Here is a 20,862-nt window from a genome sequence, read left to right on the forward strand (position 1 = left end):
TTCAGTGTTATTATTGAAATATGTGGGTTTAGAGTCATTGTGTCCTTTGTGGGATTCATGCTTGTGGTGGTGTCTCTGGTATCTTCATTCCTTGCAACACTTCCCTCAGAGAGTCCTCCTCAGGATTTCTTGTAGAGCTGGCTTAGTGGTGACAAATTCTATCAATTTTTGTTTATTTGGAAAGACTTTTATCTCTCCTTCTATTCTGAATGAAAGGCTTGCTGGATAGAAGATTCTTAGCTGCATATTTTTTCTGTTCATCACATTGAAGATCTCCTGCCATTCCTTTCTGGCCTGGCAAGTTTCAGTAGATAGGTCGGTCACCACTCTGATAGGTTTCCCTTGTATGTTAGGGCCCTTTTGTCCCTAGCTACTTTCAAAATTCTCTCTTTGTCCTTATATTTTGCCATTTTCACTATGATATGTTGTGCAGAAGATCAATTCAAGTTACGTCTGAGGGGAGTTCTCTGTGCCTCTTGTATTTCAACGTTTACTTCCTTCCCCAGGTTGGGGAAGTTCTCTACTATAATTTGTTCCAGGACTCCTTCAGCACCTTTCCCTCTCTCTTCCTCTTCTGGGATTCCTATGATATGGATATTGTTGCGTTTGACCGTATCGCTGAGCTCTCGAACTCTTCTTTCATGTTCCTGAATCAGTTTGTCTCTTTTTTTCTCAGTTTCTTCTTTTTCTATAATGGTGTCTTCTAAATCACTTATTCTCCTTTCTGCCTCTTCAATCCGTGCATTGGACGCCTCCAGTTTATTATGTATCTCATTTATCGCATTTTTTAATTCATCATAACTATTTTTAAAATCCATGTTGTATGTAGCCATAGTTTCTTTAATGTCCAATATGCTTTATTCAAGCCCAGCAATTAATTTAATAATTATTATTCTAAAATCTTGTTCAGTTATGCTGCTTATATCTGTTTTGAGCAGTTCTTTAGCTGTCAATTCTTCTTGGAATTTCTTTGGAGGAGAGCTCTTTCGTTTTGTCATTTTGGTTATCTTTTTATCTCTTGTTAGTTTTAAAGACTTGTTATGCTCTCTGCACCTGTGAGCACTGCTGTACCCAAGAAGACTCTTTGGCTGTCCAGGGCCTATCCTTTCAGAAAGTGTTCTTTGAATAGTATCTCTTGGTCTCTCTTGTTGAGACCTTGGTTATTTTATTTTCCTACTCGTAGTGGTATTTGGGACTGTCCACCATGTGTACTTTGGCTTGTTTCTTGAGGTAGCCCTGGAGAAGAAAACAGACAGACAAACACACAGGGAACAGAGGCACACAAATGCACAGACAAATCCAACAAACACACAAACCGAGAGGGAAAACGAAAAAGTAAAGAGAAAAGAGGGAGGAGGGAAGGCAAATAATAGAAAATAAAAGTATATTAAAAAGTCAAAAAGAAGAAAAGAAAATGGAAAAAGGAAGCCGATAGACAAAGAACAGTTTAAAGCATGTAACCAGATCTCCCAGCTACAATTAAATAGCCAGGTGTATGCAGTGTTGGTTGAAGAGCATAGAGAAAGATGACAGGGCGGGGATGAGGCAAAATTGGAAATAGAATGAACAGGCAGAAGGGATAAGAAGATTTTTTCAAAGAGTGAAAGGGTGGAATATGGTTGAAGAGGTGAGAGAAAGATGCTGGTGTTATCCAGAGAAACTATATAGTCTGATCAGTCCTGAGAGAAAGAGATGAAAAGGTAGGTAGGTGTAGAATTTACATCTACAGAATGGATTAAATGTGACTGTTTAAGCAAGCCAGTGACCAGAATTAATCAGGTCAGTGCTCCGATTAAAAAAAAAAGGTGGGGGGAGGAGGGCAGCTTTCTAGCAGGGATGGGTGTGGTTTGATCCAATGCATTAGGCGGGAGTTCGGCCTTGGGGCCTGTGGGGAGAAGAGTGGAGGCCCTCCAGTCCCTTCTTGAACCAATCACTGCAACACACTTTTTTGGGTGTGTAAACTCCCCATGCCTGGGGCACAGCCAAGGTGGGTCGCGCTCTACATCCCAGGCCAGGCCTCATTTCCAATTCCCAGTCTGCGTGCACCACTGAAATTGCCGTAGACACAAACTCGCAGGCGATCCCCTCAGGGCAATTCCAAGCCTCTTGCCTACCCCCTGGGGATTGAACCAGAAGCCGCTGCTCCAGTCTCCTCTAGGTCAGGGTGGCGAGCAAGGACAGGGGTCCCCTGGGAATGCTTCCTGCCTCGGGTCCGCTGGAGAGCGGGAAACTGGGTCCCTCTGTGTCTTGTCACCTGAAACACGAACTCATGGGCAAATCTCCCAGTTTTAAGCCCTTTGCCTCCCCTCTAGGGATCCAGCCGAGCCATAAGCACAAAGGCACGGTCAGCACACAGCGCCTCCAGGTTGAGTTGGCGCACGCAGGGAGTTGGCGCGTGGGCAATTGGCGTGCAGGGATTTGGCATGCACGCAGTTGTTTTCCCTGGGATTGTTTGGGACAATTGCGTCCCACTTAGGGTCAGCTGGAGAGCCAGAGACCAGATCCCTCTGTGTCCCAAGTGGAGGTTTTTCTGTTCCCCAGTGACAGGGACTGTGTCTTGAGCAGTTTCAGCCTCTCTCTTTCCCCTCTCACTCCCCACAGAGGGGGATCACCCCCATCCCTCTGCATCTCTGGTCCCGGCCCGATTTTATCTTCTCCAGTTCACACTCAGGTTAGAAGGTTTTCTCAGTGGACTCTGTCTCCTTTTCCTCCCAAACTCCTGGATTCTGTAAGGGTTCCTATGGCTTCAGGTCTTCTCCGTGCAAGATATGGGGGCGAGTGCAATGTACGGAGCTCCCTACTTCTCCGCCATCTTGCCCCTCCCTTCCAAAACTTTAAAGTATTATGGAATTGTCTGTTGCTACTTTCAGTTCTATCACTTTTTGTTCTATGTGTTTTTGAAGGTATATTTGATTATCACATATTATGCATTGTCCTATTCATTACTATGAAATAGCCCTCTTTATCACTGATGATTTCCATTGTTCTAAAATTTATTTTGATTGATACTAATATGCATTCCACTTTTCTTAGTATATTAGTATAACTAATATTAACACAGCTTTCTTAAATGAAAGGTTTTTATAATTTTTTTTTCAAAAATTTTCCCTTTTTATCACTTTCCTTAGCTCTCTCTTTGTATATATTCTTTTTCTCTGGTACTTATTCCTACAAATCCAAAACCCATCTTTGTGTCTTCAGCGTAATGAGACTACTACTTTCTCCTTGGACTTTTCTCAAATTGGGAGCTTTCAAATGACACTGAATAGTACTTTTTAAATACTAAAATGAGATGTCTCATCATTACGACTCACCAATAATGTAGAATTTGCACCAAATTTCTTCCAAGGACAATAATCCAGTTGAGTTAAATATTCCTAGGTAAGAAAGAGTAAAATTTTTATATGAATGGGTTATGCTTGTCATAGTTGTTTATTTGGTACAATAACAACATAAAGAATAAATAGCAATGCAAGGCTAGCAACATCAAAGAAATATATAATAGATATATCATTCCATTTGAAAGTAGGGGATGTGTTGTATATTCTTCTTAGAACAATCTTGATTTATAGTTGGAGAAAGAAGAATCTGCATAAACCAGACCATTTTAAAGAAAGAAGTGAGCTCTTTACTTATGGATAAAATGCATCCTAAAATGATATGGATCAAGCTGCCTAGAGAATTCTCAAATTGTCCCCTTAATTGTTGGAATATTTGTGTTCCCAGTCAGTAGAAACACATACATGAGAAAATACTCTAAGGAAGGAAGGAAGAGGCCTCAAGACAAAAATAGAGATAGAAATCTTTCAAATGGTACCAATGATCTTGTGCTAAAAAAGGCTTAAAGATAAAATAGAAGAACTATGCAATTTAATATCACCTACTGTGTACACAATCTAATACTAGACACAGGTGATGTGAGATGTAAACTTTCATTGGAGAGTCTTCTCTTTAGGAATTGTCATCAATGCATTTTCTGAACCTAGCTCAGAACTGTAGCAATTTCCTAGTGATTTTTGGCTTTTTCTTAGATTACATAGGAAGCTGTGAGTTCACTTGGGCTTCCTTTTGATTAAGATACAGTTTTAAATCGATATCTGGATTACTAAAACCGATGACTGTTTTTTAATACTAATAAAGTGGAAGTTTTCCTTGGAAATCACTTTATATTACATCTGGAATCTAGGAGAACCTCATCATATTCTACCCTGGAAACTCTTCTTCAATGTACATCCTGAAATTTTCATCCTTAACACGTATTTTCTCAGTTCTTTATTTTTTTTTTTTTACAAATAGTTTATTGTCAACAGTTCTTCACTTTATGTTTTACTTTATATTCCAACTTTGAGATTTGCAAATAGAAATTCCTTCTAAAGTATAAAACTATGAAATCCAAATATTCTTAAAAGATTACAAATCTTCATTTCATTTTAAAGTTAAGGTAACTGGTACCCTTATATATATTAACAAAAACCACTATTATTTTAAGTTTTATTAAACACTTTATGCATGATATACCCTGAAAATACACCACAGGAAGAAAAACACATTTACTCCTCAAAGATCTTCTGACTCTTGGTTTTTTAATTAGTAAATTGGGTACAATAAAAAGTATTTGCTCTGACCATTGGGGAAGTATTTTAAAATGAAACCCGGTAAGTAATGAAATCTGGGTGCAAACACAATTAGGAATGATTCCAGAAGCTGAATATTATCTAATATGATATTCAGAAAAATTCTGAAATACCCTAAAGAAATTATACCTTAAAATAAGCTATTCAAGAATTAGAATGTTGAAAATGGATTAAATCCCCCTAAACTTCTATTTGTTAAGCATAACCTTATGGTGCCAAAATGTGGAGTATTTGATAGTAGGGATCGTTATATCACTGCCCAGTACCAGAAAATACTACACATCCATTGTCAATGGGGGATGGCAAGCTTGAAAAATCAAATATCGTCTTGAGAATATTTTAAAAGACTCATCAAAAAAATCCCTTTTATTTTCAAAGAAAGTATTAAAATGAAATCATGCATGACTTCAAAATGTATTCAGATTTCTCTATAGTGTATAACAATAGGGAATTTTATCAGATTACATTTTCAATAAAAAGAGTTTGAATGAGTTTGATGTGATTTCTATTTCAATCACAAGGGTGACCTACACAGGTATCTTCTTCTTCGATCATTTTATTTCTGCTCCCTCCATCTGTATTTTAACCTGTTAATATGTGGGTGAATTTGAGGAAAAGCAAATCAGTTTGACCTTTAATGTAAAGTCATTTATGTATGATCAAAACAGTACTATTTCCAATACTATACAGAATGTGGATTTTAAGATTCAAAAGCACGTGCCATTCTCAGCAACCTGGGAGGAATGATAATGTGACCACTGCTTGAATGATAATTTTATCTACATAACTGCCTTCCATCCTCTTACCTTCACTGTATATTAAGACTTCTGCCCAAAGATATATGTTTAGCCAAGCTGTTTTAATATAACATATTAAACTTTAAAATGATTCAAGGACAAACACTGGACTTCAGCTCACTGTAGGATGCCACATTTTCTTGCATCTTTCCCTCTCGTTTTTAGCAGCTATTTTACCACTAAGCCAGAAAAGAAGGAATTATGCAGGGAAATTGCTATCAGCTGCTGCCCCTGCTGGATTACAGAACCCAGAGCGTAATAGTTTCCCCAGTGGAGCCTCTAAGGACTTGGGCCAAGCCATTAACCACTGCAAACACCTAAGGGAAGAAATAGAACAGAGTAGAATGGCTCTCAGGCATCCCAGGAGATTTTGATGCAAACACAATTTATTTAAAATGCAGATGTCCAGGGCCTATCCCTGGAAATTCCTATTCAGTTGATTTGGGGTAAAATCCAAGAACAGGCATTTTTAACACATGCAGATATTTATATCTGAATTACTGACTGAATTTTAGAGTTGGCTTTTGTTTGTGTGAATTATCTGCTCAGATTCAAGTTTATAATTGAATGGACTTAAGAATGGAATGTCAAGATGGACCAGGTATATCAGAGCCTAGGAGATAATGGACACTTTATTTTTAAATTAATGCAATAATACATATAAGACTACTGACATATGCCTCCTGGCATTCTAGTTTTGTACGGTTCTGTATGGTTTGGACTTCTCAAGGTTCTGCTTTGTATTTTGAGACTTGTTACAAAGTGACTAGCTTATTCACTGATATCTATGATGTACTTACTCAAAAGAACAATTAAAACCACTATATTTACTTTACATTTCTTTATAATCCAATCTCCATTACATCTCTGAATTATATACTCCCAAATCCCTAGGCTGTTCCTACTGCCTCCTTCATAAATGAAGTAGTAAATTTTCAGCTAGTTACTGAAAGGTAGACAGAACTTCCCTACATGAAAAGGAAGAAGTGAGGTTATTGGATATGAGGAGAGAGACCTATAAAATCATAAAGCCACAGATTATGCAAGGAATGGAACCAAGAAAGGGATTTTTTTAAATGAGGAAAAATGGATTAAATATTATTAGTTCCATTATCTGAAAGGTTGAATTTGTGTTACTGAACATCCAGGTGCATATGCTCAGTAGGTAAGCAGAAGAGACATAGAGTAAAATTTTAGAAAGAAATATTGTCTTGTATTTGAAATCAGATAAGTGAATCACATTCAAATAGTTCATAAAGAGGTGGTAAAGAAAGAAAATTCACCTAAGGATATCTGAAGCTCCAATTGGCTTTATTCAATGAGTAAATGAATTGGGCAGCATTCTATGTAGCAAACAGAAAGGAGCTTTAATGAACTATAGTAAAGAAAGTTTTTTAAAGTCAGAGAAGATCAGAAAAAAAAAAAAAGGAAATTATTAGCAAAGAATGCACTGGTAGGCATTCTAAGGCAACATGAGTGTTCTCACTATTGACTGTGTCCTAGTGAGACCCCACCACTCCAGATTGGGTAGGGCAGCTGAAACTGCAGTTAGATTAAGGTATCAAGTCTTGATTTGCTGATGTGGGGCTTTAACATAATGGCTTCATTTTGAGCCCATAGTTTTCTTTTTGTCAGAGGTTAGACGTAAAGGCTGAGGGCGAATGCTATTAAACAAAAGGGAGGCAGAAAAGATGGAATGCCATCCTCTCTATTTCCCTATTTCACAAACCAGCTGTCTTTAAACCCAACTCACAGGCCCCTCCTTCCTTAAATCTTCCTCTCATCTGTATTTATGATGATGGAACTTTAAATCAAGGTGCAGATGGCATAGTGGACCACAGGGTATGAGAGCTAAGACAGAAGGCAGAGATCACAATTAGAGAATAGACCACCAATTGACCTATTTTTTGGCTAGTCATATGCTATATTTCTCTCTCCTTCTGGGTCAGAAGTTCCTTAAGATCAGCAATCACGTCCTCAATCTGGCCACCTACTTGCTCATTTGACAAGGATTAACATCTTGCTATGGAGACTTCTATATAGTGACACACATAACAAACAAAATGATTTATTTGCATTTACTAAAGAAGACAGTATCTCCGCATCCAAGGATAGTTTAATTCGCAAGACAGAAAACCATCATATCTCGCCATTTTACAGCATGCTGGGGGAAAGTATGCAGAGGATTTTTCCTCTCACAGTGATGTCTTGCTGACAATAGGCAGTGAATAATTGAGGACAGAATGCAGTGAATGTATCCATGTAGATTTGAAAGAAATTGAAATAGAGACATGGGTGATAGCACGGGAATGTGCATTTGTACCATTTTTGGTGGTTTTCACCTTATGTCCTATTTGTATATGTGCAAATTCAAAACATTCAGGGAGATGATGGTATCTAACAAAATTAAGATTTGCAGGGATACTTGACCTCCTTCAAATCAAAGCAGGTTAATCAGATAACAAACTACTTTTGGTCATTTCTTTCTTTCATATCCTCAGCTCTCCTTTCACTATATTTAATGATTTCAATAACTTATATGCAATATACACCTCACTTGAACTGCTGTTGTGAAACAGCCTTAGTCTCTGGTCCAACTACCGTATATATCATGTGTGTTAATGAGCACAAATTTATCAGCTCCAGTGCAAAATGAATTAACCTCTGACTCCCAGTTTCTTAAATACTTAGAGATGTCTACTCAATCAATAGAGATGTGGTGGAAAAGTCACTCTCCTGACAATGCTAGCTTTCCAATGTCTGGATTTTTAATCATGATGAGGGTATTTTCTGAAATTTTCACAAAAAATTCTAATAAGAGCCTTAGTATTTCTTTGTTTTGTTTTGTTTGTATTTAAATGTTGTTAAAATGGTTTTTTTACTTAAAAATGTTTTTTTATTCTTCATAAATCCAAATAGATAAAAATATTCTTTCTCAGATGTTGATATTTATAAAAGCTTTAAAATTTCCATTCAAACAAAATAGAAACTGATTGTTGGTGTAGTTTTCACTTTCAGAGGTTAATTAATGCAGGCACTCCTAAAACAAAATGTATTAGTCTACATCCCTCACTCCCCAGTGCCTGGAGTAAGATAAATCTGGTTTTCATCTAACCATTAAGTGATCTGCATAAGGTTCATGGAGCATTTTGTATAAGAGCAAGTGTGCAAATAAATACAGGGAAAAATAATCAAACTCAGAAGACCTTGAACAGTATGATTATATATAGTATAGAATTTGGACCTGTAATTCTTATGTTTTTCTCTAGCACCAAAAATAATCACTTCTTGATAATTAATTCATGGTTATGTTATGCTATGGTATACTGTGCTATGTTAGGTAGATTCTCAGGATATGGGATTTGGATCTATAGATGTACTGAATACCTTTTGATCCTCCTAAAATGCTGAATTATCATCTACAGTGGCATTGACCATTTAGTTTTTCCTTATCTGTGATAAAGGTCATAGAATGGAAGAGCCTCCCTTCACACACTTTATCTTTTTTTATCTTATCCTTAAACTTTAATATAAACTTCTTAGAGCTCATTTTCCCTTGTTTTCTGGGATGACATTTATTAAGATGACAGAAAGTGTAGAAAATGCATTGGATTTGATTGTAATTCTTAGCTGCCAGCTGAGAAACCTTGAGCAAGTGACTGTCAAAAACTCTTCCTCATCCATAAAATGGGAATAAGTATGCCCTTCCCTGCCTCTGTAAACCACATTTAATCAGATCCACTGATTAACTTCGTTTATTAGGGATCCCAGAACAAATTACCACAAACTGTAGGGCTTAAAACAACCAGAGATATATTATCTCACAGTTCTGGAGGCCAGAAATCCAAAATCAGTATGCTTACAGGGCCATACTCCCTCCAAAGATTCCGGAGGAAAATTCATCCTTTTTATCTTCAAAGTTCTCTGTTGGCTGTAGACATTCTATGGCTTGTTGTTACATGATACCAATGTCTGCGTCTGTGGTTACATTACTTCTTCCTTTACTCTGTATCTAATCTACCTCTGCCACACTCTTATTAGGATACATGTTTTGAACTTAGTACCTAGCAAGTCAGCCCAGGTGAACTCCTTATCTCAAGGCACTTAATTTAATTATATCTGCAAAGATTCTTTTCTAAGTAAGGTAACATTCACAGATTTCCAGAAAAAGAACTTAGATATGTCTTTATGGACATCACCATTCAGACCACTATATTCTATACCATCTTCATATAATCTAATTTTTTTCCTTTTATATTAACAATTTAAAAATAGTTTATGTATTTTCTTATGGAATTTTAGAAGATGTATAACTTTCACAGGGTACTAATGGGGCCTAAGCATAGCCCAGATTCTGTATATTTCCTCTGCAAAATGAAAACAATGCAGATATTTATAGAGCTGTAGTGCTGCATGGTTATAGAGGAGTCTTTCTGTTAAAAAAGTGTTAATTCATTCTATGTGTACTTGCAAATTATTGACTAAGCATTATTTGGTGTTACTCTAAGAACTTCCAAAAGATTTCACAATGTTTTTTTCCTAAAGTCAGAATTAACCTTGATCATTACTTTGGGATAGATATACTTTATTCTTAAATATTTGGAAATTTGATAATGAGTTAATGCTTGACAAACATTGATATTATTGACATCAGGTGGTATTGTGGATAATCTAATGAGGAAGAAAAAGGAAACAAGTAACAAATGATCTAATTAGGTGGCTAAGAATATCCAGTTGCTTGTTGCAGATTTAGCGTGTTGGTACACTTTCAATGAATTATGTAGGAAGTTATAATGGTGATAGAGGAGATTGGCTTCACAGAGTCTTAGTTTTTATTAATTCATTATAGCCTGATTGTTTCCAACAAGACTTAGAGTTTAGAGTAAAAATGTATAAATGAAATATAAATGATATGATCTTCACTCTATATTTCCACATATTTGGTATTATATATACATGTATTTATATCTAATTTGCTGAAAGCTCATAGATTTGGTTTCTTTATTGCTTTGCAAGGTTTTTAGAAATAAACAGCCGACAAAACACAGTAAGGACTTAATTAAATTTCTTGTCCATACCTACTGAACAGAGTGCCATTTTCCCTTTGTTTTGACCTTCTTGCCATTTTCGTTCCATTTTACTTGACCAAGAAAATGTGAAATAAATTTGCAAGTCAAATGCCAGGAGATATTTTTCAAAAAGACAAAACACTAGTGATCTTCTCTTCATCTATTCCTTTTGTCATACATATTTGTCTGGCAAGTGCCTTCATTAACTCTGGCTCCTTGCTTTTGCTTGCATGTAAAACAATAAACAAAAGCCATAGCTCCATGATTTCAAATAAATGGGAGGTGGGCAAAGTAAAATTTCTGCATCAGGGCAACAATAACAGATGAACAACAGTAAAACAATAGAGAATTTAATTTGCCTGCCTTATTTTATCTGGGGGCACAAAAGAGGACAATGTGGAAAGAACGTGAGATATTTAAATAATAACATGAATAATGACCTTTCTTTTTCTATTAAAAATACAGAGAAAATAAATGGAAAGAAGGAAATTAGTTACAACTGTGGGAAAATTACACAAATAAAGTTAAAGAATTATCCAGGTAGACACAGTCTATGTCTTAGGTAGATTTGGATGTTTTCATGGAGTACTCATACAGAATTAATTAGTGGCTACAATACTATTTTAGTTTGTTCAGGCTGCTATGACAAACACTGTGAACTGGTGGCTTAACCATCCTTTAGTTCTCATAGTTCTGGAGGTTAGGAAGTCTAAGATCAAGGGGTAGGCAAGGTATGTTTCATTCTGAAGCCTCTTTTCCCGGCTGCTTGTAGAAGGCCACCATGTTTCTGTGTGTTCACATGACCTCTTCTTTGTGCACCAATGGGTGGATAAAGAGAAGCTCTCTTGTGTCTGTTCTTATAAGGGCATAAATTCTATAGGATGAGGGCCTCACCCTATGACATTATTAAACCTTACTTAATTTCCTTTAAAGATCTATCTCCATAGACAGCCAGACAGGGGGTTGGGGCTTCAAGATAACGATTGTAGGTGGGGGAAGAGGCACAAACATTTGGTCTATAACAAATGCTTACTGGCTTATGTATAAAAGGAAACTTTTCTTCTAAGAGTATTAATGTTCTATGAAAGAAGGTCTTTTGACTACCAGCTCTAAATGATACAAAGACTGAATATTAACAATCAAAGAAGACATTCCTCCTAAACCAGCTAGAGGAGATACTAATTCAGATTATGTGCCCCCCTCTGAATACAGGACTAAGGTATCCAATTTCAGCTCAGTAAAAGGGAATTCTAGTGTGCACTCTTTTGATAGCTCACTGGAACATCCAACTATTACTTTTGAATTTCTCAATATTAAATGCTCAACAATATATTACGTACTGACTGTTTTATACATTGCTTTATAAAACAGTGAAGAAAAAAGAATATTATGTATTCCATCTTTCATGATGATATAATTACTTTTCCTGGTGCTTTTTTTTTTAAATGTGAATTTGAATTACCATCTGAGGTTATTAGCTTTTAGTCTGAAAAAGTTCCTTTAGTATTTCTTACAAGGCATGTCTGCTGATGACAAATTTCCTCAACTTTTTATTTACTTTCTAAGCCTCTATTTCATATTTTTGTTTGTTTTGGAAAGAAGGCTTTGTTGAATATATGATCCTTGGTGGAAAATGTTTGCTCTAAACACTTTATCTCATGCCCTTCTGGCCTCCATTATTTCTATAAAAATTCAGTTAATCTTATTGAGGTCCCTTGGAAGTGATGAGTCAATTTTATCTTGCTTTCGGGTTGTTTTCCTTGTCTGTGACTTTCAGTATTTTTACTAGGATATGTTGCTTGTGAATCTCTTTGTATTTATCATCTTAGAGTTTGTGGATGTTTCTGAATGTGTAGATTAATGTTTTCAAAATTATTTGAAATTTTCAACTTGAAATTTTCAACTCTCTTTGTTTTTTCATTTTCCTTTCCTTTCTTTTCTTTTCAATTCTTTTCTTTTCTTTTCCTTCTAGTAATTTTTCCACATATGTTGGTGCACTTAAAAGTGTCCCACATTTTTCTGAGGCTCTGTTTATTTTTCTTCACTTTTTTTTCTCTATTCTTCAGCTTGCATATTTTTTATACATCTATCTTCAAGTACATGAACACTTTCTTTTGCCAATTCATATCTACCCTTTAGCCAGTCTAATTAGTATTTTATGGGGTGCCTGGGTGGCTCAGTCAGTTAAGTGCCGACTTCGGCTCAGGTAATGACCTCACGGTTCATGGGTTCAAGCCTCACGTCGAGCTCTGTGCTGACAGCCAGCTCAGAGCCTAGAGCCTTTTTCAGATTCTGTGTCTCCCTCTCTCTCTGACCCTCCCCTGCTCATGCTGTCTCTCTCTCTCTCTCAGAAATACATAAAACCATTAAAAAAAGTAATTAGTATTTTATTTCAGTTATTGTGCTTCGTAACTCCAGAATTTCCACTGTGATCCTTTTAAAAATAATTTCTATCCATCTATTTATATTCTCTATTTGATATATTACTATCATACATTTCTTTCTTTCTTACTTACTTTCTTTCTTTCTTTCTTTCTTTTTCTTTCTTTCTTTCATCATAGTTTATTGAGCACTTTTATAATAGCTTCTTAGAAGTCTGTTTAATCTAATATCTGGTTGCTTTCATGAACACTTTCTTTTGCCTCCTTTTTTTCCCCGTGATATATAGGTTTCCTATTTCTTTGTATATCTTGTAATCTTTTGTTATAAACTGGACATTTTAGATAATATATTATAGCAGTTCTGGATATTGACCCCCCAGTGAGAGCTTGTTATTGCTATTTGCTTGTTTCTTTGTTTAAGGCCTGGCTAGAATATTTTCATTAAGTCTATTCCCCATCTGCAATTTTAAACCACTGATATTTCACCTCAAGGGATCCCAGCCTTGGGTATGCCTATAGTCACCCTAGAATGACTGTGATTTGGGTAGGGTTCTCTTTGTCTCTTTCCCTGACCACGTTCCAGTTGTTAAATCCCACTAACTGCCAGATGATTTCTGTATCGTTTTCAATTTGGGAGACAAGATTGCTCTACAGACTAATCCAATCAAATTTGGACTCCTAGGATATTTCTCTAAGTTAGTGTTTCAGATGCGTTCTGCCCGGGCATGTTCCTCCCCCAATCTCTGTCTGGGTTCTCTGCTTCTCCACTGAGCCCAAACTGTGAGCCACTGGCTCCAGAGCTGAGTTGCAAACTGTAATAGGTTTCTCTGAATGAAGCCTCTGCTTTAGATGATGAGCTGGGGGCATGGGGGTGGGGGAATAGCCTCAAGTTTTTTGGCTTACCCTTCCCAGTGTGTAACCACTGCCTGATAGGCCAGGGCAGGGGCAATTGAGGCCCCATATTCCCAGTGGAGCCCTGCCGAGGGAGAGCCTCTGTCACATAAGAGAGGGCTGTGAGAAAGAAAGGAACCCTCTTTTGGCTGCACTCATTCAAAATTTAGTTTCAATAATAGAGTAAGATGAGGCTACTCTCACCCTGTATGAACTGTAAGACAGTTCCTTAACTGTCTTAACTGAGGGGACAGGGAGCCCTGTGTTCTTGGCTGAACCAGTATAGAGTGGATTTTCCATCTCACACAGCTAGGAGAAGAGATGGAAAGTAGGTTCTACTTCACACATGAGTCTCACCATTCTTACCAACCTTTGGTAGATTCTTTTGGATAAATGTTTCTTCATTTGCTGTTTGCCTCCAAGACCATTTCCAGAGATGTTAAATAGTTTTCCTTTTATAATTTTCACCATTTTCACTAAGGAACAGTTCTCTGGACCTCCTTGCATCATTGTCTTGCTGAAGTGGAATTCTGTGATGAGATACATTTTTTATAAATAAAAAGAAAAGTTGACAAGATTGCTAGAATTAAAATCAATGCATAAAACAATTACACTTTATATACTGATCATTAAAAGTGATAAGAAAGTGCATTTTTAAAAGGATAATATTACCAGAGCAACAACATACATACAGTACCAATGATAAATCTAACAAAAGATGTGAACTTCTCTTGTAGGTAAAATTTTAAAATAACATGTTTATTGATATATATTAAAGAAAATAGGGAAACTATGAACTTAAATGGAATACTAACGATGGTAAAGATGATGCCAATTTTCTCAAAGCTGATTTATAGTTTAATATAATTCCTAATAAAATTCTTGTAGGGATTTTCACGGAACTTGATAATCTGATTCTGTGTCAGAGATTAGCAAATGAACAAGAATAGCCATGATACTCTTAAAGAAGAAGATGGAAGAGAAATTAGCCTAATAAACAGCAAGATTTATTATGAAGTTTTAATACATAAAAAGCATATTATTGGTATAGGATTATTAAAACAGAGCATTCAGAACATAATACAGGGCCTCTAAAAGGATGAAGATGCACAAAAAAATTGATTTGTGAGAGACTGAGAGTTGAAGAGCAGTGGGTAAAGGAAAAGTTACTCAGTAATTAACCTTGGGGAAATCAATTACCAGTACAGAAAGAAAAACAAACAAACAAACAAAAAACCACAATTCCATACCATCACTTAAATGTGAAAGATAACAACATAAATATATTTTATGTAATTCACACTTCTAAAAACTCAGGTTAGAAACACAAATCTAAAAGAGATGAACAAAACTGACTATATTAAATTAAAGCTTTCATGAAATTAAAAGGCACCGTAAGTTTTTCTGAAATACAGTTTATTGTCGAATTGGTTTCCATAAAACACCTAGTGCTCATCTCAACAAGCGCCCTCCTCCATGCCCATCACCCATTTCCCCCTCTTCCCCACCCCCATCAACCCTGTTTGTTCTCCGTATTTAAGGGTCTCTTATGGTTTGCCTCCCTCCCTCTCTGTAACTATTTTTTCCCCTTTCCCTCCTCCATGATCTTCTGTTAAGTTTCTCCTCATACACATATGAGTGAAAACATATGGTATCTCTCTTTCTCTGCCTGATGTATTTCACTTAGCATAATATCCTCAAGTTCCATCATGTTGCTACAAATGCCCAGATTTCATTCTTTCTCATTGCCATGTAGTATTCCACTGTACATATAAACCATATCTTCTTGATCCATTTGTCAGTTGATGGACATTTAGGCTCTTTCCATGTTTTAGCTATTGTTGAGAGTGCTGCTATGAACATTGGGGTACATGTGCTCCTATGCATCAGCATTCCTGTATCTCTTGGGTAAATTCCTAGCAGTGCTATTGCCAGGTCATAGGGGAGCTCTATTGTCAATTTTTTGAGGAACCTCAACACTGTTTGGTTGAAGAAAGAAACTGACCACAACTTCATAAAAGATATTTGCTACATGTAGATTTTTTAAAAATGTATTTAAAATGCAGGAATTTGAACTGTGTGAAACTAGTGATACTTGTTTTTTAAATGTGTAAATTTCATGTGGCATAACAAAATAACTCAAAATAATAATAAATATAAACACCAGTTAAAAGTAGTTTTTTTTTAAAAAAAGGAAAAAAATAAAAAGAATAGGCAAATAGGGAGTTGACTTGCCTGGATGTAGCAGGTAAAATTTGGCAAAAATTACTCATAGACTTCCTTTACTCAGACAATAATTTTCTGTATCTAGGATGGGAACAATATATACATATGCCAGGAATAGTAAAAAATATGAGTTTAGTGGTGGACTCATTAATGCTTTTATAAGTTCTAAAGAGCATAGCTTTCTTCAACAATGAGCAATATTCCTGCTGTAGTTTCTAAATTATCATTATAGATTGTTTTAAAGAGAGGATATGCAAAAATAGTTTCCCATATAAATAATGTCAACCACAAAAATGCAAAAGCCTCCCTGTAATTTTATTAATTGCATCTTGAAGAACAATTCCCATCTTCTGTTTTGAACTATGGTATGTGAAATCTTCCACAAATGTTTCTTATACTAATTAACCATATTCCAACTTGTCACACATTTTCTGAAAATAAAACTATATATTCTGTATCTGTTATGAGATAATGTTCTCCCATTTTTTAGCTTAGTGGTATTTCCCTCTAGGTCTTGGAAATAAAGATAACTGGATCATTTGGTACATCATTACTTAACTCTATTAAAGAATTCTTTTCACTATTCAAATTACTAAATAATGAGGTATAACCAGAAGAAATTCAGAAAAAAATGGTAACTCAATCTGCATGTTTTCCTGTTTGTTTACTAGCAAGCCATTACAGATACATTTAATATCTTAAACAAAACAAAAATAAATATAATTTATACATCTATTTTGGGGAATGGCTATCTTTTTTAAAAATTCTGGTATAGCACTATATGCACAGAAAATATAACACATTTATTTAAAGCCATTTGAGTGGAATATATGTTCATGTACTTGAGTGTTCTAGAGGGCAGAAGGACACTGATGACCAAGAACTGGACACGAATGGTTTGGAATCCCCACTTAATATGCAACAATGAGGTAGCCCGGTGTTCTAGGGTCTACCAATTTGCCCATACATGAAAAAAAATCTTAACTGAAATAATCCTTTTGCTCAAATAATATTACACACATTAACCCAAATTATGTTTATTTGCTTTTGTCTAAAATATCAAAAGTATAGGGGTGCCTGGGTGGCTCAGTCGGTTAAGCGTCCGACTTGGTTCAGGTCATGATCTCACGGTTCGTGGGTTCAAGCACCACGTCGCACTCTGTACTGACAGCTCAGAGCCTGAAGCCTGCTTTGGATTCTGTGTCTCCCTCTCTCTCTGACCCTCCCCTGCTCACGCTCTCTCTCTCTCTCTCTCAGAAATAAAAACATTAAAAAGTAATAATAATAAAATATCAAAAGGATAATGTGTTCCCATTCTGAATAGATATATCTTTCATTAATCAAAATGAGAAAACATTAATAATTAATAAATACAGTATGACTATAGTTGATAAGCTAGGCATGAATGACCACGGAAATTTATTTTGAGGGGTGAAATTTTGAGAACCATAGGGCTAGCGTGGGTTGAATTACTCTTCACTGACAAGTTTTACCCTAAGCTGAAATGTCCCCTTCAGTATGTCTTAATGTCTTGAAATGTTGCTCTAGATAACCAATATATCTCTCCATATAATTGACTGATACATGTAAAATGAAGCATCCACTCCTATGACTTTTATTCTTTTTTGTGTAACCACTATAGGTCTTCTCTACAGAATTTTAATATATGTGGCATATCTCCTCCAATTGGCAGTAAATGGGACTTTTGTTAATTTAAATGCTCAAGGGCATGAGTGACTCTTTTTAGGTTAGCTGTGAGAGGCACCAAAATGTGTTATTTTATATGCCATATTGTCATATAATCTATCTTTCAATGTGGAGCTTCTCAAACATGCCTTTCAAATATGGTCAAATTCTGTTCAGCCAATTTTGTATTATCAGGATAAATGAGGAAAAACATTGAACTTATTTATGGAAACATGGGTTATTTTGTGTCTTCTGAAAGGACACTTGAAGACTATTTTTATAAAAGAAATACTTTGCATTTACAAAGTGATGGTAAAATGTCATTAGTTCATTTATTAAACCTGCTAGAGCATGGATGTTTTGGTCCATGCCAATCGGGGAAGTGGGCTGGGAGGAGAGGGAAAGAATCTAAGTGGTCTAGTGGAGTTGGGGTTGTCTTGAGTTTTGCAGAGGATTTATGAACTAGAAAAAAAAAAGTGTTGTTGGGCAGCCATTTGGAAATGATGCAAACTATTGTAATTTTCACTTTTTCCAGATAATTCCCTCAGCATTTTGGCAAAGCATAATGGATTCAACCGCCAGAAGCAAGAAGTCTATCTTTTACCAATCATAATCAGTGATAGTGGGAATCCTCCTCTGAGCAGCACTAGCACCCTGACCATCCGGGTCTGTGGCTGCAGCAGTGATGGTGTTGTCCAGTCTTGTAATGTTGAAGCTTATGTCCTTCCGATTGGACTCAGTATGGGCGCCTTAATTGCCATATTAGCATGCATCATTTTGCTGCTAGGTACGTATTTCCTTCATAGCTTAATGGTCACCATTTTTCTGGTTCATAAATGACTGTAAATAAGGAGCAACATGTAAATAAGGAGAAGACAATTCAGTGCCTTTTTCAATCCCATCACCAGCAAAAAGATAGGCTAATTCTAATGGTGGTGGAAGTGGGGACGGATCTTTATGTGGTTACAACAGCATCTACTATACAAGAAGGCCTGAAGATCTGATGTACACCAGTTTATCACAATGGGAGGCTCTCATTTGTCCAAAATACTCTTTTCTCTAAACAATGTATAGATTGGGTTGCTAAGTTCATCCAAACACAACGTTTGGTCAGACTAAAAGATAACAAACAAGCAAACAACATTTTTTTTTCAAAATTACACTGTGTTCTTCAGATGTTTTTCTTGATATTAACATCAAATTCAAATGAAGACTGAAAAAGGAAGGAAAACTTTTTGTAACTTTTCCATTAAAAATTTCTAATTATAAAAATGACATTAGAGAGGAGGAAGATATACAAGAAGAAAGTTATATCTTATCCTGTCCTTTAATAAAGGTTATTTCAGTTACTACTTTTCCAGTCGCATCCTTTCTGTTCTCCCACTGCCTGGATTAACATTACTTCCAGACATATTTTACCCTGTGAACCCTACTTTGGTTTGGCTGGCTTTGCTTGTTGGGTATGTATTGCTTTCATTTTGCCCACCTTTACGCTTATTTTCCCAGATAGAGAAGTCCCAGCTTTCATAGAAGATAAGAAATTGTCTATGCCAGATTGACATTCATCTTGATATATCACTTCATCTGTGAGTGAGCATTATTTGATTGGAGAGAGTCTTGAAGAGCTGATAAAACACAAAATATACTAGATATGATTTACTCTGCTCCTTTTTCTTTATCGAAGAAGGACATAGAATCAAAGGATATTAAATGCCTCCCCAAGAGCCACAGCAAGTTAATTATTTTATCTTTGCTGTTTTCTATTATGTGCCATTTATTCTAGAGCTCATAACAGTTTTACATGCAGCTTTCACCATGGATAGATGCAGATTAATTCTTTTAACCCAACTTCATCACCATTTAATAAACAGAAGCAGCGTGGAATAATATTCACTCAGAATTCAATCCCCATCCTTCAGAAAGGTGTTTAACTTAATTCCCAAGTGAATGGTATTAAGGCTATATGCTGGTAAGTTTCTAAAGAATGCCACTCTCTCGTAACGTATATAACATGTTGCTTGTGAAATTATCTGCATGTTGAGCTAATTGTTATTTCACATTTTTCCTACAGTCATCGTGGTGCTGTTTGTAACTCTGCGGCGGCATAAAAATGAGCCGTTAATTATTAAAGATGATGAAGATGTACGAGAAAACATCATACGTTATGATGATGAAGGAGGAGGGGAGGAAGATACAGAAGCTTTTGATATCGCAACTTTACAAAACCCAGATGGAATTAATGGATTTTTACCCCGTAAGGATATTAAACCAGATTTGCAGTTTATGCCAAGGCAAGGGCTTGCTCCTGTTCCGAATGGTGTTGATGTCGATGAATTCATAAATGTGCGGCTACATGAGGCAGATAATGACCCAACTGCCCCGCCATATGACTCCATTCAGATTTATGGCTATGAAGGCCGAGGGTCGGTGGCTGGCTCCCTCAGCTCCTTGGAGTCCACCACCTCAGACTCAGACCAGAATTTTGACTACCTCAGTGACTGGGGTCCCCGCTTTAAGAGACTGGGAGAACTCTACTCTGTTGGTGAAAGTGACAAAGAAACTTGACAGTGGATTATGAATTAATCAGTGGAACTGAGCATTCTGTAATATTCTAGGGTCACACCCCTTAGATACAACCAATGTGGCTATTTGTTTTAGAGGCAAGTTTAGCACCAATCATCTATAAACTCAACTACATTTCAATGTTGAACCAAAAATTAATAATAAAAAGTATATGTTAGGAGGTTATAAATCTTGTGGAGTGTGAATTAAAATATGTGGAGTGTCTAGAAGTCTTTGGATATTTGATATTTACCTAGCCACCACAGACAAAGATTGGGATCCTGGCTAATCCTTAGAGAGATGGTTTAAAAAGAGGAAAAAATCAAAATTAAAAGGTGCTTTCTTAGAAAAATGGACCTGCAAGAAATGTGCTGCTGATATGTGTCTTCTGCAAGGATTTTTATAAATGCAAATGGTTTTTTCCCCTTCACCAATAAGGATTCCGCCACAAATGATAAAGCAATACTTGGTCTGCTGTACGTGATGACTTTCTGGAGTTTTGGGAGGCCTCCTAGATTATACGGTACGGTGACCGCACATTGTACATAACTGTTGGCCCCACTCATCAGAGACTGAATAGCATCTTTAAATATTGTGTCGAGCCTTAAAATATTCA

The 20,862-nt window shown here is 36.2% G+C and overlaps 1 protein-coding gene and 1 long non-coding RNA gene across 2 annotated transcripts in view; one reads left to right on the forward strand and one right to left on the reverse strand.

The window, feature by feature from the left end:
• Positions 1-14,296, reverse strand: part of LOC120221059 — a 37,212-nt gene extending 22,916 nt beyond the window's left edge. Inside the window, exons 1-2 of the long non-coding RNA XR_005525725.1 lie at positions 14,143-14,296; positions 3,315-3,377 (exon numbers count right to left, since the gene is read on the reverse strand). This is a non-coding gene — a long non-coding RNA (uncharacterized LOC120221059). The remainder of the gene's footprint in view (positions 1-3,314; positions 3,378-14,142) is intronic.
• The window catches only part of CDH8 (cadherin 8), a 242,569-nt gene that overhangs the window by 220,788 nt on the left and 919 nt on the right, over positions 1-20,862 (forward strand). Inside the window, exons 9-10 of the mRNA XM_039218320.1 lie at positions 18,220-18,471; positions 19,756-20,769. Of these exons, the coding sequence (XP_039074251.1) occupies positions 18,220-18,471; positions 19,756-20,249 (746 nt within the window). The 3' untranslated portion in view covers positions 20,250-20,769. The remainder of the gene's footprint in view (positions 1-18,219; positions 18,472-19,755; positions 20,770-20,862) is intronic.

Source organism: Hyaena hyaena, unplaced genomic scaffold (assembly GCF_003009895.1).
Source record: "Hyaena hyaena isolate Hyena2069 unplaced genomic scaffold, ASM300989v1 scaffold_749, whole genome shotgun sequence".
Classification (NCBI taxonomy): domain Eukaryota; kingdom Metazoa; phylum Chordata; class Mammalia; order Carnivora; family Hyaenidae; genus Hyaena; species Hyaena hyaena.